The 19,697-nt window shown below is 45.4% G+C and overlaps 1 protein-coding gene across 1 annotated transcript in view; it reads right to left on the bottom strand.

Annotated features, from left to right (window-relative positions):
• LOC120019327 (metabotropic glutamate receptor 1-like) overlaps nucleotides 1-19,520 on the bottom strand; it is a 36,671-nt gene extending 17,151 nt beyond the window's left edge. Inside the window, exons 1-2 of the mRNA XM_038962623.1 lie at nucleotides 18,818-19,520; nucleotides 15,257-15,509 (exon numbers count right to left, since the gene is read on the bottom strand). Of these exons, the coding sequence (XP_038818551.1) occupies nucleotides 15,257-15,509; nucleotides 18,818-19,520 (956 nt within the window). The remainder of the gene's footprint in view (nucleotides 1-15,256; nucleotides 15,510-18,817) is intronic.
• Nucleotides 19,521-19,697: the final 177 nt, after the last annotated feature.

Below are 19,697 nucleotides of genomic sequence, written 5' to 3'. Positions count from 1 at the left end.
GACCTTCAAACTCAGTGCCTCTTTGCTTGACATCATGGGAAAATCAAAAGAAATCAGCCAAGACCTCAGAAAACAAATTATAGACCTCCACAAGTCTGGTTCATCCTTGGGAGCAATTTCCAAACACCTGAAGGTACCACGTTCATCTATACAAACAATAGTATGCAAGTATAAACACCATGGGACAACGCAGCAGTCATACCGCTCAGGAAGGAGACGCGTCCTGTCTCCTAGAGATGAACGTACTTTGGTGCGAAAATGCAAACCAATTCCAGAACAACAGCACAGGACCTTGTGAAGATGTTGGAGGAAACAGGTACAAAAGTATCTATGTCCACAGTAAAACGAGTCCTATATCGACATAACCTGAAAGGCCGCTCAGCAAGGAAGAAGCCACTGCTCCAAAACCACCATAAAAAGCTAGACTACGGTTTGCAACTCCACATGGGTACAAAGATCGTACTTTTTGGAGAAATATCCTCTGGTCTGATGAAACTAAAAGAGAACTGTTTGGCCATAATGACCATCGTTATGTTTGGAAGAAAAAGGGCGAGGCTTGCAAGCTGAAGAACACCATCCCAATCGTGAAGCACGGGGGTGGCAGCATCATGTTGTGTGCAAACTATGTCCCTCCTGCATGCTTTGCTGCAGGAGGGACTGGTGCACTTCACAAAATAGATGGCATCATGAGGGAGGACAATTCTGTGGATATATTGAAGCAACATCTCAAGACATCAGTCAGGAAGTTAAAGCTTGGTCGCAAATGGGTCTTCCAAATGGACAATGACCCCAAGCATACTTCCAAAGTTGTGGCAAAATGGCTTAAGGACAACAAAGTCAAGGTATTGGATTGGCCGTCACAAAGCCCTGACCTCAATCCTATAGAAAATTTGTGGGCAGAACTGAAAAAGTGTGTGCAAGCAAGGAGGCCTATAAACCTGACTCAGTTACACCAGCTCTGTCAGGAGGAATGGGCCAAAATTCACCCAACTGGTGGAAGCTTGTGGAAGGCTACCTGAAACATTTGACCCAAGTTAAACAATTTAAAAGGCAATGCTACCAAATACTAATTTAGTGTATGTAAACTTCTGACCCACTGGGAATGTGATGAAAGAAATAAAAGCTGAAATATTATTATTATTTTTTTTTTTCACCTTTATTTAACCAGGTAGGCTAGTTGAGAACAAGTTCTCATTTGCAACTGTGACCTGGCCAAGATAAAGCAAAGCAGTTCGACACATACAACAACACAGAGTTACACATGGAATAAACAAACATACAATCAATAATACAGTAGAAAAGTCTATATACAGCTTGTACAAATGAGGTAGGATAAGGGAGGTAAGGCAATAAATATGCTATGGTGGCGAAGTAATTACAATATAGCAATTAAACACTGGAATGGTAGCATGTGCAGTAGATGCATGTGCAAGTAGAGAAACTGGGGTGCAAAGGAGCAAGATAAATAAATAAATACAGTATGGGGATGAGGTAGATTGGATGGGCTATTTACAGATGGGTTATGTACAGGTGCAGTGATCTGTGAGCTGCTCTGACAGCTGGTGCTTAAAGCTAGTGAGGGAGGTAAGAGTCTCAGCTTTAGTGATTCTTGCAGTTTGTTCCAGTCATTGGCAGCAGAGAACTGGAAGGAGAGGAGGCCAAAGGAAGAATTGGCTTTGGGGGTGACCAGTGAGATATAGCTGCTGGAGTACGTGCTACAGGTGGATGCTGCTATGGTGACCAGTGAGCTGAGATAAGGCGCGGCTTTAGCTAGCAGAGACTTGTAGATGACCTGGAGCCAGTGGGTTTGGCGACGAGTATGAAGCGAGGGCCAGCCAACGAGAGCGTACAGGTCGCAGTGGTGGGTAGTATATGGGGCTTTGGTGACAAAACGGATGGCACTGTGATAGACTGCATCCAATTTGTTGAGTAGAGTATTGGAGGCTATTTTGTAAATGACATCGCCGAAGTCGAGGATCGGTAGGATGGTCAGTTTTACGAGGGTATGTTTGGCAGCATGAGTGAAGGATGCTTTGGTGCGAAATACTGTGACATTTCACATTCTTAAAATAAAGTGGTGATCCTAGCTGACCTAAGACAGGGAATTTGTACTAGGATTAAATGTCAGGAATTGTGAAAAACTGAGTTTAAATGTATTTGGCTAAGGTGTATGTAAACTTCCGACTTCAACTGTATCATCAATCGACACACAATACCCCGTAATGACAAAGCAGAAACAGGTTTTTAGAAATGTTTGCAAATTGATTGCAAATAAAAAACTTTAATATTCAGACCCTTTACTCAGTATTTTGTTGAAGCACCTTTGGCAGCAATTACAGCCTTAAGTCTTCTTGGTTATGACGGTACAAGCTTGATACACCTGTATTTGAGTAGTTTCTGCTACAAGCGTGGTACATCTGTATTTGGGGAGTTTCTCCCGTTCTTCTCTGCAGATCCTCTCAAGCTCTGTCAGGTTGGATGGGGAGCATCGCTGCATAGTTATTTTCAGGTCTCTCCAGAGATGTTAGATCGGGTTCAAGTCCGGGCTCTGGCTGGGCCACTCAAGGACATTCATAGATTTGTCCCGAAGCTATTCCTGCATTGTCTTGGCTGTGTGTTTAGGGTTGTTGTCCTGTTGGAAGGTGAACCTTCGCCCCAGTCTGAGGTCCTGAACGCTATGGAGCAGATTTTCACCAGCTCTAGGAGGAGTCTTGGTGGTTCCAAACTTTTTCCATTTAAGAATGATGGAGGCCACTTAATTTTTGAGGACCTTCAATGCTGCAGAAATATTTTGGTACCCTTCCCCAGATCGGTTCTTCGACACAATCCTGTCTCGGAGCTCTACGGACAATTCCTTCGACCTCTTGGCTTTGTTTTTGCTCTGACATGCACTGTCAACTGTGGGACCTTATATAGACAGGTGTGTGCCTTTCTAAATCATGTAAAATCAAATGAATTTACCATAGGTGGACTCCAATCAAGTTGTAGAAACATCTCAAGGATGATCAATGGAAACAGGATGCACCTGAGCTCAATTTCAAGTCTCATAGCAAAGGGCCTGAATACTTATTTACATAAGGTATTTCAGTTTTTTCTAAAAACCTGTTTTCACTTTGTCATTATGGGGTATTGTGTGTAGATTGATGACGAAAAGCAATCATTTAATACATTTTAGAATAAGGCTGTAACGTAACAAAATGTGGAGAAAGTCAATCGGTCTGACTACTGAATGCACTGTACCTCATCATGAAAGCACAGACCTAACCACAGTTAGACTAAGACTGTTCAACACCTACCACTGCTACTACTATTAGTCCCACCACATCACAGCTAGGCTAGTTGAATCACTGGAGGCAGCCCCCTTCCTTTCCTTATATCTCTTACAGAAATATATTCACGTCCAAATTACCACATGCATCAAGTGGTCAATTAGAGATCAGTGTGTGTGTGAACACTGGCTAGGTGATTGACTGATCCTCAGTGTTGTGAGACATTGCTGTGGAGGAGCTGCGGAACCAACAGTTAGATAATTCATGTCTAAAACACAACAGAGCTTTCAGCCGAGTGCCAGGAGAGAGAACAAACGAACGAATCCCCTGACTATTTCAGATGATCTAGTTCCAGTTGGATAGCTAACACATTTGTATATTTATGAAGCCATGAATTAATTGGCGGGGTAGAATCTTAATCACATGCACCGTATCCTGAGGGAAAGAATGGATTTTACAAGAGTTTCCAAAAAAGTTCAAAAGTAAGAGATTCATTATGCGTTCCCTTGTTTTGATCCATTTGACACAAGCAGACAGCGGGCATGGCCAATGGCGCGGCTCCCACCAAAAATGTAAGAGTCTGTGTTCTTGGCCGAAGAGACAACATTTTGCTATTTTAAAGCTAATTTTCTGCAACTCTACACATTTCCCACATAAGGAGAGAACATTTTACAGTTAGACTGTGTGTGTGTGTGTGTGTGTGTGTGTGTGTGTGTGTGTGTGTGTGTGTGTGTGTGTGTGTGTGTGTGTGTGTGTGTGTGTGTGTGTGTGTGTGTAACTGTGTGTGTGTGTGTGTAACTGTGTGTGTAACTGTGTGTGTAACTGTGTGTGTGTGTGTGTGTGTGTGTGTGTGTGTGTGTGTGTGTGTGTGTGTGTGTGTGTGTGTGTGTGTGTAACTGTGTGTAATTGCTTAATTGTGTATGTGTGCAAACTATAAAAACAGAAAATAAGCAAGGGGGCCATCATAACAGGGACATTGTTTCAACCTCAGCGTGTTCTGTCACAACGACATCCAGATGCCAACCCATGCATGCTCTTCTGATCATTTCAATGTCCTTCACCAGTTCTAGAAAAAAAAGCAAGGCATCCTTGACAATGTTTTTCTACTTTCAATTAAAGTCTGTGATACGTTAAGAATATTCAAATTAATCTTTTAAAGCCTCTTGTTCAGTGAAACATAAAGAGATGCAATTTAGATGCATAAGTCAATTGTAAAAGACTTTGTGGAACTACTATTGAGTATAATCACCCAGAAAAGCTGTAGACCTATCGTTGCCTTCTCTGTGACATTTTATGTGATATATGCTAGAATTAAAACTGTGGACTTTCAGAGTATTGAGCTATTTTCCTTAGAGGCTATTGTTTGACTGACAGGTCTAGACTCAGAGCCAATCAGCCAAGCCTTCTAAGCCTCTCATCAAACAAAACCAAATCTCCATGGTGATTGTAACGTTAGCAACATGCTAACGTCAGGGAGCAAAATTTACTTTCTCTATAAAATCACAAATCCCAGTTATAACAGGAAAGGGACATGCTGTAGTGTACATATCTGTGCAGTATCACCCGACAAGCCAATGCCCCAGAACATGCCCTAATAAACTGAATCTAGTATAACTCGACTAGCCAACACCTCCACAACGTGCCCTAATAAACTGAATCTAGTATCACTCGACTAGCCAACGCCTCCACAACGTGCCCTAATAAACTGAATCTAGTATAACTCGACTAGCCAACGCCTCCACAACGTGCCCTAATAAACTGAATCTAGTATAACTCGACTAGCCAACGCCTCCACAACGTGCCCTAATAAACTGAATCTAGTATAACTCGACTAGCCAACACCTCCACAACGTGCCCTAATAAACTGAATCTAGTATAACTCGACTAGCCAACGCCCCCACAACGTGCCCTAATAAACTGAATCTAGTATAACTCGACTAGCCAACGCCTCCACAACTTGTCCTAATCAACTGAATCTAGTATAACTCGACTAGCCAACGCCTCCACAACTTGTCCTAATAAACTGAATCTAGTATAACTCGACTAGCCAACGCCCCCACAACGTGCCCTAATAAACTGAATCTAGTATAACTCGACTAGCCAACGCCTCCACAACATGCCCTAATAAACTGAATCTAGTATCACTCGACTAGCCAACGCCCCCACAACCGTACAACTGGCGACCGTGTCAGTGTGCATGCTGCCGGCCCACGAGAGGAGTCGCTAGAGCATGATGGGACAAGGACATCCAGGCCGGCCAAACCCTCCCCTAACCCGGACGATGCTGGGCCAATTGTTCGCCACCTCATGGGTCTCCCGGTCGTGGCCGGCTGCGACACAGCCCGGGATCGAACACGGATATGTAGTGATGCCTCAAGCATTGCAATGCAGTGCCTTAGTCCGCTGCACCACTCGGGGGGCCTGCTGAGTCTACCTTTAAAAAATGTTGGATTGTTAAATAAGTCTAGTTAATCTAGCCAGCTGTCTAAACTTGTAGTAATCATGGCCGAATTACCGACCGGGCACACAGGGCACATGCCCAGGGGCCTTAACCTCCAGGGGGCCCACATTGATTTTGTTAATCATTCTCACTCAGATAACATATTAACATGGCATAAGTCATGGCAAAATGTGTAGAATTGTAGGAAATTGTAGGAAAAACAGCACCCTTCACTTCACAGCCTTTTCTGAGAAAAGGGTATAAATATAAGCTGTAAGGCAGGAATCACAGGCAGGCCTCCTCTGTCCCACTATACTGACCTACTTCACTATAATGCACCCCATGCTGGTAGCCCAGGCTGTCCTAGGCTGTCCCAGGCTGTCCTAGGCTGTCCTAGGCATACCCAAGCAACACTGGGGATGAGGGATGCCAGTACAGGAGTAAATCCACCAAGAAGGTGAGAAGTCTCCCTATCAAATGTTCATAATGTAGCCCTACATTACCTGACTACCTAGGTCCTTATTCAATCTGAACCATTATCAGTGATTGCAGAGCCAAGTCCTAATCTAGTGAGAAAGTAGCCTATTCATTTAGAGAGATAATGAATCTGCTCACTCCATTCTGTTCTGGCTGTACAATAATGAAAATGCAGGAATGACTTCCTGTTCTTTCATTCCTCAGAGATGGAGATAGGGAAGAGGAGAGATAAAAGCCTGTGAAAAGCAGGACACAGCTAAATATGTCGTCGTACTCCTCTCTCTCTCTCCCTCTCTCTGGCTCCTTAAATGTTTCATTTATTTAAGCTGGGAGAAAAACCAGAGTCCAGTCGTTAAGGAAATGGAAAAGGCACTGCCTCACATAGAGAGAGGAGAAGAGAGAGAGGGGAGAGACAGAGGGAGAAGAGAGAGACAGAAAATACTGATTCACCTCCATCTCTCAGACACAAAAGTCCCTGGGCTGCTAATGTGCCTGTCTTCCTGTCTGTCTCATTGCCTGCCTATCTCCATTTTGCAAAATAAAATTGAAGTGAGTGAGGAATTTATGGTTGCCACACAAAATAGGAAACAGACAAAAATCAAAATGTAAAAAAGATTGGGGCTAAAATGAGTGAGTACAACAAGTGGAAAAGCAGCTTATGCAAATGTCTGTAGTAATAACAGCATTGAGGCAGGCAGCATTAGAGGGGTAGATATAGGAGATGAATGGTACTAATTGCGAGCAGGTGGGTGGGACTGACTCGGCTCCCCATACAGTCATTCGAATGGGGGAGGTTGGGTAATGGATGGAACAGGCGCTGGTGGTGATGACTAAAGGTAGATATGATGCGACTAACAGTCAACACTGTTGAGGGGAATAGTCTCTTAGCAGTGTTTCCTCACCCCACTAATCGCTACTTTGTGTGTCAATCATGATCAAACAGACAGATTCACCGCTGAGTTAACAGAACTGTACTTTACCACATGGATAACGAAGTAAAATCAGTAAGAAGGTCAGGCATATTATTCCATACAAGAAAGAGATATACTATGAGTGAAAGGAGACAGCTCACAAGGGTTCTAGAGTCACAGATGTTCTTCTCTCCACAGCTCAGTCCGCTATGCTGGGAGGCTGTGTAGAGTAGACCAGTGTCTATAGCTCCCTCCGGGGTCAGAGCTCAACGTCCGTCCCTTCTCCCCAGATCTATGATTCCATCTACGGGACGTCCCCTGTCCTGACATGAGGTGTTAGTGCCTCCTTGTGATGCGACATCTGTTCAGTATTCACACCCAACCACATCCTGGGTTCAAATATACAGTTCCCCTCACATGCCTCCAACACCACCCAAGACATCACGCCATCAGTCATCAAATCTAACGCCAAGTCACTAATCAGAACCCTAAACCCCCAAGGTCTGGTCTGAACCTGGGACCCATGTCTGTGATAGAACTACTACTGAACCATGCATCTCTTTAGACCAACCACACAGCAGGCAGCATCAAATTCATTCTTTTTCTTTCTACTGACGGCCAGGGAACAAAATGTAATTGAATAAATAATGCTGCAAGTAATATACTTTCATCCATTCAGCGAGAGAGGAGCATTCATTCTTGTTTAAGCTCAATGGAAACCTGTAAGCATCCTGAATGCTGCAATGGCCTGCAACTCACAAATTTCTTCCTCGCTTCAATATCGGCTCAAACGCACTAACCTCTGTGAGCGTTTTTGAGGATTGTGTTTTGTAAGATAGAGAGAGTTGTTTTGGTTCATTTTATTTGAAGGAATCACTTGTTCATGCTATTGCTAGGCACAATGACAACCCAGACAACCCACTTTTAATGGGAAATCCATGGGTGACACATTTTCAGCAAAAGCGCTGCATGTAAACGCTGCTCCACTAAACATTTTTTAAGAAAGTAAATACTTGAGTTACCTAAGATGATCCTGAGGAACGTTTTAATGTTCAGCCAAAAAGAAAGGGGGATGACTCATTTTCTGGGCTGTCGGATGTCATCAATGAAAAATTGCTAATTTATTGTGATCTAGTGCTGCATAAGTGTATGACAGTCAGAAGAGAGAGATAGAAGGGGATATTAAGTACGTAACAAAGAGCTCCCAGACAATGAGAGACATTCACCATAGTGACATGGCATGCAACACCACACCCAACCTAACTACTTTTCACTTTTGCTTAGCTATGCCTTGAAACATAATACAATTGCTTACAAATCACATTCTCTTTCTGAATACATTTATCTATCTATGCTGATATGAAACTGGCTGAAGTCATGAAAAACACTTTGATTCAAAGTACAGACCAAGGCATTTGTTTAATCCCCAGAGATCTCTACAGACAGACCTGTCATGCACAGATTGCGACAGGACTCAAAAGATTGACATAAATGGCCAGAGCAAAAGATACAACGCTCTGTAGTGAAACCATGGAGACGATCAATCTGCAACAGACTGATTCCTTCCCCCGCTAGCTACCCTCTGCAACATCACAGAGAGACGGAGACAAAGGACGAGCCATATGACTGAGAATAGAATAGAAGAGCAGAGGAGAGTGAGTTGCAGAGATAGGGTTGTGGGGCAGGCCTAGGGCTGCAGGAATAAAGTGTTCCCGTATGAGAGTGCACCTGGCCCTCGTCTGAAGAGCAGGCGAGTGTTCAACAGCAGAGATGTAAAACAAGAGTTCTCAGACTCTAAACCTGCCCATCTGCCTGTCTGTATCTCTCTCTGTCTGATTCTCCTTCTTTCTCTCGGGCCCTTTCTCTTTCTCACTCTGTGATTTGATGTATTACTGTCAGCCATAGAGAGAGATCATCTACCCCCTCACTCTCTCTGTCTCTCTCTCTCTCCATTTCTTGTCCTCTCTATGTCTCACTCAAGTCACTCTCCCTCTACCACACTCCCTATTTCGACTATGAGCCCTCCTAACCTTGTTTCATCTCTGTCTCTCTGCCCGTCTTTCACACTCCCTCTAAAACCCTAAGCTCTAAATTCAATCTCTCTCTCTCTCTCTTTCTCTCTCTCTCTCTCTCTCTCTCTCTCTCTCTCTGTCTCTCTCTCTCTCTCTCTCTCTCTCTCTCACAAACACACATACACATCAACAGCTTCTCACTCGGCTGGCAGGCGAGGGCACAAATTAGCATGGAATAGCAGGCTGTATTTTGATGAGCTAATATCTGTCAGCCAACCTCCAAGCCTGTGACCATGACACTGTAGCCAAGCTTTACACACACACACACACATACACACACACAGAAGGTTTGGCGTATGTGATGCTCCACCAGTCTTTCTTTCTCTATCTATCTCTCTCTCTCACTCCTCTCCCTCTCTGTCCTCTCTCTCTCCACTCTCTCTCTCACTCACTCCTATCTCTCTCACTCCATTCTCCATCTCTTTCACACTCCTCTCTCTTTCTCTGTCTCTCCTTTCTCTCTCTCACTCTCTCCTCTCTCTCTCTCACTCCTCTCTCTATCTCGCTCACTCCACTCTCTCTCTCCACTCTCTCTCTCTCTCCTCTCTCACTCTCACTCCTAGCTCTCTCTTTCACTAATTTCTCTCTCTATCTCTCCCCTCTCTCTCACACTCCTCTCACTCCTTTCTCTATCTATCGCTCTCCTCTCTCTCTCTCACTCCTCTCTCTCTCACTCCTCCCTCTCACTATCACTTTCGCTTTATTTATCTCTCTCTCACTCCTCTCACTCCTCTTTCTCTCTCTCCTCTCTCTCTTACTCATCTCTCTCTCCAGTCTCTCTCACTCCTGTCTCTCTCTTTCACTTTATTTATCTCTCTCACTCCTCTTTCTCTCTCTCTCCCTCCTCTCTCTCTCAATCTCTCTTTCACTTTATTTCTCTCTCTCAAGGATCTCACTCCTCTTGCTCTCTCTCCTCTTTCTTTCACGCCTCTCACTCCTCTCTCACTCCCTTCTCTCTCACTTCTCTCACTCCTCTCTCTCACCCCTCTCTCTCTCTCACTTTCTTTCTCTCTCGCACTCCTCTCTCTCTCTTTCACTTTATTTATTTCTCTCTCTCACTCCTCTCTCTCTCTCTCTCTCTCTCTCTCTCTCTCACACTCCTCTCTCTCACTTTATTTCTCTCTCACACACACTTTCTCTCTCTTTCCCACTCTCTCTCTCACTTTCTTTCTCTCTCTGACTCCTTTTTCTTTCTCTCTTCACTCTCCCTCATCCCTCTCTCTCTCCTCTCTCTCACTCCTATCTCTCTCTCCCTCTCTCTCTCTAACTCCTCTCTTTATCCCCTCTCTCTCTCTTTCACTTTATTTATCTCTCGCTCACTCCTCTCACTCCTCTTTCTCTGTCTCCTCTCTTACTCATCTCTCTCTCCCATCTCTCTCTCACTCCTCTCTCTCTCACTCCTCTCACTCTTCTCTGTCTCCATTCTCTCTCTCACTCCTCTTTCCTTCATCTCTTTGCTCTCACTTATCTCTCTCTCTCCTCTCTCTCTTACTCCTCTCTCTCTCCCCTCTCTCTCTCCTCTCTTTCTCACTCTGCTCTCTCTCCCCCCTCTCTCTCACTCCTCTCTCACTCCCCTCTCTCTCTTTCACTATATTTCTCTCTCTCTCACTCCTCTTTCTCTCTCTCCTCTCTCTCTCTCTCTTACTTATCTCTCTCCTGTCTCTCTCTCACTCCTCCCACTCCTCTCTGTCTCCCCTCTCTCTCTCACTCCTCTCAATCCTCTTTCTCTCTCTCCTCTTGCTCTAACTCCTCTCACTCTCTCACTCCTCTCACTCCTCTCTATCTCCCCTCTCTCTCTCTTACTCCTCTCTCTCTCCTCTCTCTCCTCTCACGCTCTCTCTCTCTCTCTCACTTGTTTTCTCTCTCTCACTCCTCTCTCTCTCAATCCTCTTTCTATCTCTCTCACTCCTCTCTTTCTTTCTTTCACTCTCTCTCTTCCTCTCTCACTCCTCGCTCTCTCTGACCCAGAAGCATGTGGAGCTAAGCCACCAGTTTCATTCCCTCCACACCAGTTAAAAAAAGACCCACTCTCCTATTGAGAGGAGAGAGAGAGAGCAAGGAAGGAATAGGGAAGGAGCGAGGAGAGAGAGTGGGAAACACTGGAGCTTCATTAGGATGGATAATTAATATGGAAAAGAGAGAGTGCCTCTGTTTCCCCTCCAAAAACAACTGAATTCCCATAGAATAGGATATGACACAAACAACACAAAGAGAACCTGACGAAGGCAACTGATTTCCCTTCATCCCTGCTTTTTAGACATAACAGCCTCCATCTCTAGAGCTGTGAGAGAAAAGAGGAGCAACAGAAGGGCTCTCCACGAAGATGGCCCTGATGATGGAGCAGCGTTTGGGCAATGTTTTGAGAAGCGTTTGTCAAATCCACTAAGAACGGAACTTACCCTGGCTTAGAGTCTACTGCCCCCCCCCCTATCACTCTGCCTGCCTCATCAATGTCCTCCTCCTCAGACCTAAGCCTGACAGCTAGAAGAACCAATGTCCTACAACCAACCTCCACACCCCAAAAATCCCCAATAAATAGAGAGGATGTCATGCAACATGAAAGGAGACAGTGGAGGTCAGGTTTGAGACATCACTTTTGATGACAACAGAGGATTGTCCTTGTCCTTGAAGGTCTTGATTAGGGTTGCAAAGCTACCGGTAATATACCAAAGTTACCGGAATCTTCTGAAATGTTGGTAATTAACATGTAATCTATGGCAATCTATGGTAAGTTTGGTAATTTAAACTTGAATAACTTTTAATAAATGTATTCATGGCTACGTTTTTTTTTAAATCATCTTTTTTTATTATATTTATCTATTTTTTACATGTAATAAGGCCACACAAAGGGACAGAGATAATTACAGACACCTGTGATCATCTGAAGTACCCAAAAAGACTACTAGATATCATCTTATAAAATTCCCCCCAAAAAACGTGAAAGTTAAATTCGGGTAGTTTACTGTTAAACTAAAGTTTTTAGTAATATACCCTCCCTTTGCAACCCTAGTCTTGAGGGTGTACTGGATGGTTGTCACACTGTGAGTGTATCTCTCCATTTCTCCCCTTCCTCTTCTTCTAATGGGAGAGATTACAGCTGGAGTCACCCAGCGTTGACACACAGAGAGCCTCTCAGACAACGATGGCTGTGCCCTCTGCCACCAGGATGGGCCCATCAGAAGAGAGAGAGGGTGGGGGAGGAACGAGAAAGTGGGAGGGAGAGAGAGGGGTAAGGGTTGTTTTGACTTCAAAAGAGCAGCTGAAAGCCCTTTTGTCACATCTGCTCCTGCAACGCCCTCTACTGCCCATCCTGTGTCTCCTTGACCTGCCACCACTCCCCCAGTACTCTATACCTCTCTCTCTCTCTCAAATGTGTGTGATTGTGTGGGCAGAGACAGGTGTGCTGGAGTCAGAGCAGATCCCCACCAGCTACAACCTGTTCCATAATCAAGACTTCTACAAATACTCAGCCCTGCCACTTCCACGCTGACAGATCGTAATCTCTGCTCAGTCAGTCTCTGTTTCCAGCTGTTTGTTACTATTCAGATCCTGTTGTGCCTGTTTTCCTTGCCTGACGCTGGTTTCCTCTCCGTTACAGTTCTGCCCACTCTGACTCTGGTCCCTGTCTCCAGTCCCACATCTCGTCATCCTCCTACTCTGTCCTGGATTCCCCACTCTACTACTCCATTGGACTCCCCTCCGGACCTGCTTACCCTGTCTCAACCCCTCTCGCTCCAGCCTCAGCCTCCGCACCTGGTTTCCAGCAACCCGCCCGAGCTTCCCCTGACCTGCACTCCATCTCCCCCCTGTGTGTCAATAAATACCTGGGTTACTTCATCCCAGTCTCCTCATGTGAGTCTGCTCTTGGGTTCCCCTCTTCCACTCCGTGTAACACCTTTGAAGGCTTTGTGGATGTACTTGTAAAGATCACTTCAACAAATCATTCTTTTCATACCGGTACGCATATAGCTACAGTATGTACCTAGTATGTGATACTGGTAGTTCCTCGTAGTCTGTGGAATGTTTTATGTAGTGGATATATCCTACAATGCCCTTGCCAATTCTTAAGGTCTCCAAAAGCTACACATTGAAACAACATATGAGGAGACAGCGCTTCTTCTCCAGTTTTGTGTCTTTAACAGATACAAATTATTAATTACTGGTAAACATTTCTCACTGACACTAGTGGTATCTGCTTTAATTCCACTTGGTTCCACTTGGTTTAATTCCACTCCAATTTGCATACCGCCCAAACAGATCCACAGATGATGCAATCTCTATTGCACTCCACACTGCCCTTTCCCACCTGGACAAAAGGAACACCTACGTGAGAATGCTATTCATTGACTACAGCTCAGCGTTCAACACCATAGTGCCCTCAAAGCTCATCACTAAGCTAAGGATCCTGGGACTAAACACCTCCCTCTGCAACTGGATCCTGGACTTCCTGACGGGCCACCCCCAGGTGATAAGGGTAGGTAGCAACATATCTGCCATGCTGACCCTCAACACAGGGGCCTCTCAGGGGGTGCATGCTCAGTCCCGTTCTGTACTCCCTGTTCACCCACGACTGCATGGTCAGGCACAACTCCAACTCCATCAAGTTTGCAGACGACACAACAATGGTAGGCCTGATCACCGACAACGATGAGACAGCCTATAGGGAGAAGGTCAGAGAACTGGCCGGGTGGTGCCAGAATAGCAACCTATCCCTCAACGTAACCAAGATTAAGGAGATGAGTGTGGACTACAGGAAAAGGAGGACCGAGCACGCCCCCATTCTCATCGACGGGGCTGTAGTGGAGCAGGTTGAGAGCTTCAAGTTCCTTGGTGTCCACATCACCAACAAACTAGAATGGTCCAAACACACCAAGACAGTCGTGAAGAGGGTACGACAAAGCCTATTCCCCCTCAGGAAACTAAAAAGATGTGGCATGGGTCCTGAGATCCTCAAAAGGTTCTACAGCTGCAACATCGAGAGCATCCTGACTGGTTGCATCACTGCCTGGTACGGCAATTGCTCGGTCTCCGACCGCAAGGCACTACAGAGGGTAGTGCGTACGGCCCAGTACATCACTGGGGCTAAGCTGCCTGCCATCCAGGACCTCTATACCAGGCGGTGTCAGAGGAAGGCCCTAAAAATTGTCAGACCCCAGCCACCCCAGTCATAGACTGTTCTCTCTACTACCGCATGGCAAGCAGTACCAGAGTGCCAAGTCTTGGACAAAAAGGCTTCTCAACAGTTTTTACCCCCAAGCCATAAGACTGCTGAACAGGTAATAAAATGGCTACCCGGGCTATTTGCATTGTGTGCCCCCCCAACCCCTCTTTTACGCTGCTGCTACTCTCTGTTTATCATATATGCATAGTCACTTTAACTATACATTCATGTACATACTACCTCAATTGGCCCGACCAACCAGTGCCCCCGCATATTGGCTAACCGGGCTATCTGCATTGTGTCCCGCCACCCACCAACCGCCAACCCCTCTTTTACGCTACTGCTACTCTCTGTTTATCATATATGCATAGTCACTTTAACCATATCTACATGTACATACTACCACAATCAGCCCGACTAACCGGTGTCTGTATGTAGCCTCGCTACTGTTGTAGCCTCGCTACTGTATATATCCTCGCTACTGTTATTTTTCACTGTCATTTTACTGTTGTTTTTATTTCTTTACTTACCTATTGTTCACCTAATATCTTTTTTGCACTATTGGTTAGACCCTGTAAGTAAGCATTTCACTGTAAGGTATTCGGCGCACGTGACAAATAAACTTTGGTTTGATTTAGTTGCCTTGGTGACATGCGTGTCTGGAAGCAGGCGACCACACGGTGGTCCCGTGTGGCTCAGTTGGTAGAGCATGGCGCTTGCAACGCCAGGGTTGTGGGTTCAATTCCCACGGGGGGACCAGGGTTCAATTCCCACAGGGGGACCAGGATGAATATGTATGAACTTTCCAATTTGTAAGTCGCTCTGGATAAGAGCATCTGCTAAATGACTTAAATGTAATGTAAATGTAAAGCCCCCCTTTGCCCAAAACTACCCAGAAATCAGTGCCTTAAAGGCTTGTGCCTTACCTGCCAATGAGGAGGAACTCTCCTCCAGCCACACCCAGACGTCTCATGGCCATTAGGAGGCCGCGTACAGTCATTCCCTCACAGAAACACACCACCACGCGAGCCTTGGGCAAACGATCACGGAGCTTCTTAAGCAGGCGGTCAAAGTGCTTCTCCCCAGCGTTGCTGTAGATCTTGTCAGAGTGGGCGATGCACAAACCCTCCTGGGTGGCCAGCTCCTTGAAGGCCTCCATGCCACTCTCCCCATAGTTTCCTAGGGTTCAGAGAGAAACAGAGGGGTAAGTCACCACTGCAGACACAAAATGGCCAACGAGGAGTCACCATTTTGGAACAGAAAATGCTCAAGTCCCTCCAGGCTGATAGTGACTGGATTCAGCCATACTAACAACTGTGGTAGTCTGATGACTTTGAGTCGTCAGGCCGTGAGTGTATTGTGACTGTGCTGCTGTCCTGATCCATCTTCTGATATAGCCAGATAGTCTAGTGCCTACTGATTGCAATCAGGGATGCTGAATGGGGTGGAGAGGACTGCGCTACATTTTCCCATGATAACATCCTAATCAGTTGTACAAGCTTTTGCAATGCTGTCTTATTTTACATACATATACTGTGTCTGAAATGGCATCATGTTCCCTACGTAGTGCACTGCTTTTGACCAGAGCTGATGAAGCTCTGGCCAAAATAAGTGCACTGTAGATGAAGGGTGCCATTTGGGACATAGTCCTAGTAGTGCATAGAGGATGCTGCATAGAGGATGCTGCATAGAGGATGCTGCATAGAGGATGCTGCATAGAGGATGCTGCATAGAGGATTATGTATATTCAAAGTGCTGGCTTCAATCAAAGATGTGTCTGCAATGTTAATGCAGTGCCTTTGTTTACACAATCATTGTCCTCATACACACCTGTCTTATTCTGAAAAATGAGAAAGGGCTGAATTGGCAGCACACTAATGCATTACTCTGGCATGATATTATAGACTAGGCCCCAATTGTTAGTTTGCCAGTATAGCAGTTCTATCTGAACAGGTGAATTCACATAATGGTTGATCAATTATAAACCCCTTAGATTCATAGCATTTCAATGTAAGGATTTCAGTGTTGTATTTCAGTCAAATTTTTCATATCAATTAACACATTCACTCAATTTTCATCTCACTGCAGATACCACACTTTTAACCAATCCAAAAGCATTCCCAAAGTGCAGAAACACCATTTACCCAATACACTTAATATTCTAAACATCAAATAGGCAAGTAGGCCTATAGTTCAAACTGAAGAGATGTGTTTAGTTAGATCCAATGAATCCAATGTCGTGGCCATCACATTGGGCAAAATCGTCCTTGTAGGAGATCAAAACAGTGGCCCTGTACTCTGACTGTGGCTACTACACATACTGTTATCCTCCACTGTTTTCCTTCACATACAACAAACACCCTTATTATGCCAACACTCCTATCTTTGTTCCCAGTGGACTGCTACCTACCGGGTCTGGTGACAGTCAGATACCTGGCACCCCCTAGCTGAGCCTCATGGCACTTCACCTCCACTCTCTTCTGGCCCTCCCTGCCCCTCAACCTGACCGTGACCTGTGAACTTTGTGACTCCCCTACAGGTTTCTAGTCTTGAAAAACCAGACCCTAGGTAACACAGTAACTAAGGTCTGGTTTCAATGATGGACTCTTTTGGCATAGAGGAACTACGTCACTGCCTCAATGCTACGCCAATAAGGGGAATAAAAACCTTCTGAGGAATCTCCAGACAAATCACGATGCAGACATGCCAGAACGTCATGATTCAAAAGCGACGTTTTCAGGCACAACCTTTATAGTGGTTTTGGTTAAGATAGTTGATGCATACTAGCCACTTGTGAAAAGCATTCATTAAAAATAACCTCTGTGATCTCCATCTTGCTAGCGACTATTTTGTATTTTATTCAAGCAGATAAAGTAGTAACGTAGGCAGTGACGTAGTTCCTCTATGCAAAAGAGTCCATCATTGAAACCAGACCTTAGTCACTGTGTTGCCTAGAGTCTGGTTTTCCAGACTAACTGGTTTCTAGGTTCCACCTTTACAAGCTGATCCAAAGTTCGACCCTCCCTTTAGGGACTGTCTATCACATATCCCTCTAACAACTCCCAGAATTCCTTAGTGGCCATACACTCCGCCTGTCAATCATTACCTACTCTCATCATTAGGTACATTTCATTGAGGTTTACGCTGAGGAGCCTTGGCTAATTGCTAATGGCAGAGATTTACTTGTAGTAACTACAGTTTAGCTATCTCCACATCTCATTCTACCCTCTTCCACTTACAATAGTGGTAAACTGGTTAAAGAGTTTTATGTGATTGAGTTACATGGTGTGTGTTTGCATTGTGGAGTACTCTACTGGTATATTAACAAGTTCAGCACCCTGGACAGCGCACTCACACACAGCCGATAACACCTTCAGACAGGTGCTGCTGAGAAGCTATGTGGGCTGCTGTATTGATGTGCTGGTATTTCAGGTATTGAGGGGCATTGCCAGAACCCCTTTGCAAGCTGTGCTTAGACTACACATCCCTCCCAACCAGGGGTTAGATATGATGGAAACACACTCAACACAGTAATTCCGCTACATCTGAATAGCAATAATACAGATGGGAGTTGATTTCTATCAATACACATAACGGGGGAATTTTGGATGTATTAGTTACACACATAGAATTAGAATTACTAGTATGGATGGACCAGCGGGATTCTATTTATATGATTCCGCCCAGAGATACTTTAAATGACTATTTAATGATGTGGTTCCACCACCTGTAACCCCAGCCTGATAGTAGGATACACCGCACAGAGCAGAGGGGAAACAGTCCATTAGTGCCCCTGTTGAATATGGATAGGCTGATTGATTAATTAAGACATGCTTAGGAATAATTAAGACGATAGAGCATGCCTGTTATTTTCTAATGGAATAGAATTAGCATCAAATGTAACATCCTGGGAGACAGAACATCTAGCATCCCATCTAATTCCCTTTTAATATAAATAGATACAAATAAACACCAAAATGCATTTCCATTCTGATAACATTGACAACAATTTTACTGAATTGTGGCTTGAGAGATTGGATGTGTTGCTGGGGTGTGGGTGTGATGAACGGCTAAAGAACCGACTTTGCCTGTGGTGTGTGAATACTTATACTGCACCAGATGTATAGTTCTGTCTGGAGAGAGGGAATTCCATTACACAGCAAGTTTCCCTCCAATGCAATATTGCACATAGGAGCACACCCATAGGGAGGAGGACAGGGAGGAGGACACACATACTTGCTAGCAAGTACTTATCTGTGTACAAACCACATTAACAATTTATCCACCACCTCTATAGCTAGGCATATTTATCTTAAGCATTGATTTCTTATCTCAAACCCAAACACATACGAGACAAAATCAACTTGACAGCATGTAAAAACCCTCTCCAAAGCCGAGCCAGTCCTCCTATGCCTACTGGGCCTAATCCTATCCTACCCCACACACAGCTTTCAGGACCCCTGTGTTGAGTGGGTTGAGTGACTCACCCTCCGTGTGTACCGCAGACACGTAGGTCCAGTTGTAGCGTTTGACTATGTCCAGCATGGCCCGGGCCTGGAGCGTGTCAGAGGGCACGACCCGCAGGAAGTACTTAAACAGAGTCTTGTCGCTCAGATCGATACTGGTCGCTGAGTAAGCAATCTGGGGAATGTTGAAGAGCTGTAGGAGGTTCTGTACCTGGATGGCAACGGAGCTGGAACCCGGCCCAATCACCCCCGCAATAGGCTTCTTGGAGGGCGGGGGTTGGTTGGACGGCGTGCCGTCTATGCACCACTTGGAGCCGTCCTTGTCATCCCGGATCGAGATGAGGGAATCCCGGATGAACTCAATGCTCTGCTCCAGGGCCACGGAGGAGTGCCAGCAGGAGTCCCGGATCTCACAGCCCAGGCTGATGTTGGGGAGCAGGAAGGGGTCGGCATTGATTCTGTCCAGGGTGTGGAACATGGCCTCTACCCGCTGGATGCCGTACTGCTCCCGAACATCCCCACACTTTCGGTCAGCCACTTTTTCAGCAGACGGCTGGTGGTGGACGGAGAAGAGGGCACCGATTATCACATCTCCATCCATCCGGGCCACGGAGCGGGGTGCGGCTCGCGGGACTGCCGACCTCTCATAGATGTTGCTTTTGTGGGACAGCACGAGGACGTCGAAGAACAGCGTCGGAAGACACAGGATCGCGAGGAAACCCATATTTACACGTGCCATATTCCACATCGCGTGAGCGGTGCCAGCTGTACGGGCATACTATTCGCTCCGGGCAGTTGAGCAGAAACGTTGACTGTCTCTCAGTATATCCACGTTTAACCCAGTGACCATAGTTTGGAAACACAGCGCCCTGAGCATATCCAAACAGACCTGGAGAGAGAT

This window comes from Salvelinus namaycush, chromosome 24, assembly GCF_016432855.1.
Source record: "Salvelinus namaycush isolate Seneca chromosome 24, SaNama_1.0, whole genome shotgun sequence".
Classification (NCBI taxonomy): Eukaryota; Metazoa; Chordata; class Actinopteri; order Salmoniformes; family Salmonidae; genus Salvelinus; species Salvelinus namaycush.
This window is presented reverse-complemented; position numbering and strand designations above follow the sequence as displayed.